This window comes from Trachypithecus francoisi, unplaced genomic scaffold (genome assembly GCF_009764315.1).
Source record: "Trachypithecus francoisi isolate TF-2019V2 unplaced genomic scaffold, Tfra_2.0 Lachesis_group3, whole genome shotgun sequence".
Taxonomy (NCBI): Eukaryota; Metazoa; Chordata; class Mammalia; order Primates; family Cercopithecidae; genus Trachypithecus; species Trachypithecus francoisi.
The window spans coordinates 31,882,812-31,885,541 of NW_022681468.1; the positions used below are offsets into that span (position 1 = coordinate 31,882,812).

The window sequence follows — 2,730 nt, forward strand, 5'->3', positions numbered from 1 at the left end:
TATCACTAAGTAACCATTCCTCCTATCTCCTCCCTCTGATCATCAGTGGTGCCAACATTCTCCTAGTCCCCCAGCCTAGAGGAATCTGTTGTTTCTGTCTTTCCAGAACCCTTTCTCCCCTTCATCAGATACCAAAGCTCCTTTTCCCATTGGGGAGCACATTCCACGTGGCACATGCCGCTTCCCCGGCCCAGAGTCCTCCATGCACCTGGCCATGGTGATTCTCAGAGATGGGCACATGACCTAAGCCAGCCAATCGGAGTCTTTCCTGGAATTTTCTTTTTTTTTTTTCTTTTTTTTTTTTTTTCTCAGCCAGCTGTGCTTTATTGACAACGCGCCACTCAGGCCTTGACCGCGTACTTCCGCAGCGGGTACAGCCGCTCCTTCCGCTGCTGCTTCTTGGTCTTCAGGTTCTCCTCGTGCTTGTTGAGCCGGCGGCGCATGGCGCGTGTCTTCTTAGGCCGCAGGTCCAGGGGCTTGTACTTCTTGCCCTTGTAGAATTTCCTGAGGTTTTCTTTCTGAGTCTGGTTAATGACTGTGAGAACACGGGCAATGGATTTCCGGACGACTCGGATCTTAGAGAGCTTGGAGGCCGCACCGCCTGTCACTTTGGCGACGCGCAGCTGGGACAGCTCCACCTTCAGGTCATCCAGCTGTTTCAGCAGCTCCTCCTTCTTCTTCCCGCGAAGATCTCGAGCCTTGATCTTGGCCATTGGTGCACAGGCCGCCGATGCCGCCGCCGCCACCCGCTCCCTCCTGGAATTTTCTCACCAAAGTTTTGCGGGAAAAAACAGGCTGCTTTCTGCTGGGAGGTGAGAGTCTGGGGCTGCCAGCAACCAATGATCCCATGATGTAGAGAAAGCCTGTCTGAAGAATGAAATCAAGCAGAAAGAGAAAGACTGTGCTCTGGATCCAGCTGTTCCTAAAGTCAGCTGCAACCCTGAACTTCCCAGGTACACATATAAAGACAAGCTCTCTTTTACTTGAGCTGAATTGAGTTGGGTTCTGTCACTTAAAAATGAAAGACTCTAGAGTAATAAAAGATTCAAAACTCAGGTGACATGTTCTGTTTGTCTCTTTCCTTTAACCCTAATGTTTAATCTGTTGAAACTCACATTTGTCCCTTCTGCTGCTACATGTTACTGGCCAGATTCTCTTTGTCTCATACTTGGCGGCGGCCCGGTGGGGAGAACTGTAGGATTCAATCCAGACAGAGCTGGGTGAATCCCAGTGCTACTACTTAGCCATTGATCATGTGAACGCGGACTTCTCTGGCACTCAGTAACTTCATTTGTAAAGTGGGACGAATAACCCCTGCCACGCAGAGCTGCTGTGAGTGTGAAATGAGATGTCTGTAAGGGCCCAGTGGGGACTCAATAAGAGGCAGCTATTATTAGTATTTTTACAGCGGCCCCTTTTGCTCCATCCGTAGGAGAAGGTGATGCATCAATCCTGTTTTCAGTAGAGGGCATTAATCATATTCTCTGAGCGCAAACATAAAAATAGGATCATGGTCCAACTGAGAAAACCAGGCCCGGGCAGCTGTGGATGGTTGGGAGCCATTGGGTAGAACAAGAGGTGATGAAACCACTGGAGGAACGAGGCTTGGGCGGGGTGGTCTCCTGGCACCAAGGAGAGGTGCCCTGGATAACACAGCCCCAGTCTCCACAGCAGCCAATCAGAGGCAAATGCACAGGTAGGCTAAGGCAGCCATCTCTGGAGAGGCCAGGCCAGTCCCAGAAGGAAAGCTTTCTTCCAGGTGAGGCTGAGAGTGTGGTCGTTGTTCAGAGACTTAGCAGACTTATGGTTTGCTGTGGGTGTATAGTTGTAGGTGCTCTACAAAATACTGAAACTGGAATCTATTGTTTCTTTTTCTTGACCACTAGCTTGGCTTGTTATTTCTGAAGAAAGAGAACAGGGCCAGGAGTCTGACATCTGAGGCTTCAACCCCATTTGCAACTGATAAGCTATATGACCTTGAGAAACTGGTCTCCCCTCTCTGGGCCTTGGTCCCCTCACCTGTGAAAGGGGTCAGTAAGGGGTGGCAGATATTCTCTAGGGGCCCTTCCGATGCTAACACTCTCAGTCTGGTCCATCTCAGGCCTTGAGGAAGCTAATCAGGCTGGGCCTAGCCTCCCACGACCCCAGACTGCTCCAAGGGTTTTGTTTTCAAGGCAGCCGGGCATAGTGGCTCACCCCTGCAATCCCAGCCCTTTGGGAAGCCAAGGCAGGTGGATGGCTTGAGTCCGGGAGTTTGAAACCAGCCTGGACAACGTAGCAAAACCCTGTCTCTACAAAAAATACAAAAATTAGCCAGATGGGTGGCACACACGTGTTGTCCCAGCTACTGGTGAGGCTAAGGTGGGAGGATCACCTGAGCCAGGGAGGTCAAGGCTGCAGTGAGCCAAGATTGTGCCACTGCACTCCAGCCTGAGTGACACAGCAAGACCCTGTCTCCAAAAAAAAAAAAAAAAAAAAGAGTCCAAGGCAGGACGTGGGGACCCATAGCTATTTATCCTGGGAGTGTGCATGGAGGTGGGGAGCCCAGAGGACACTCTCCCCACTGGATAGTGCCACCTCTGTGGCAGGAGCTCCCCTTGGAGAAAGGTGAACCAGGAGCTAGGGGTGAGCAACCCTGTTTAACAGCCTTCCATTTGTTTACCAAAAAAATATTGTTTCATCATAAAAATTCCCAAAATAGTTCCTTCCCTGGTCAGACTGACTGGCGGG

General features: G+C 50.7%; 1 protein-coding gene across 1 annotated transcript; it reads right to left on the reverse strand.

Moving 5' to 3' along the window:
* Positions 1-292: 292 nt before the first annotated feature.
* Positions 293-760, reverse strand: LOC117069313 (60S ribosomal protein L35). The gene has a single exon (XM_033187388.1). The coding sequence runs from the start codon at positions 711-713 to the stop codon at positions 342-344; it is 372 nt and encodes a 123-aa protein (XP_033043279.1). The 5' UTR covers positions 714-760; the 3' UTR covers positions 293-341.
* Positions 761-2,730: the final 1,970 nt, after the last annotated feature.

Bases quoted from the DNA above. Each gene is read 5' to 3' on its own strand.
- LOC117069313 (XM_033187388.1), bottom strand. From the start codon at position 713: ATGGCCAAGATCAAGGCTCGAGATCTTCGCGGGAAGAAGAAGGAGGAG.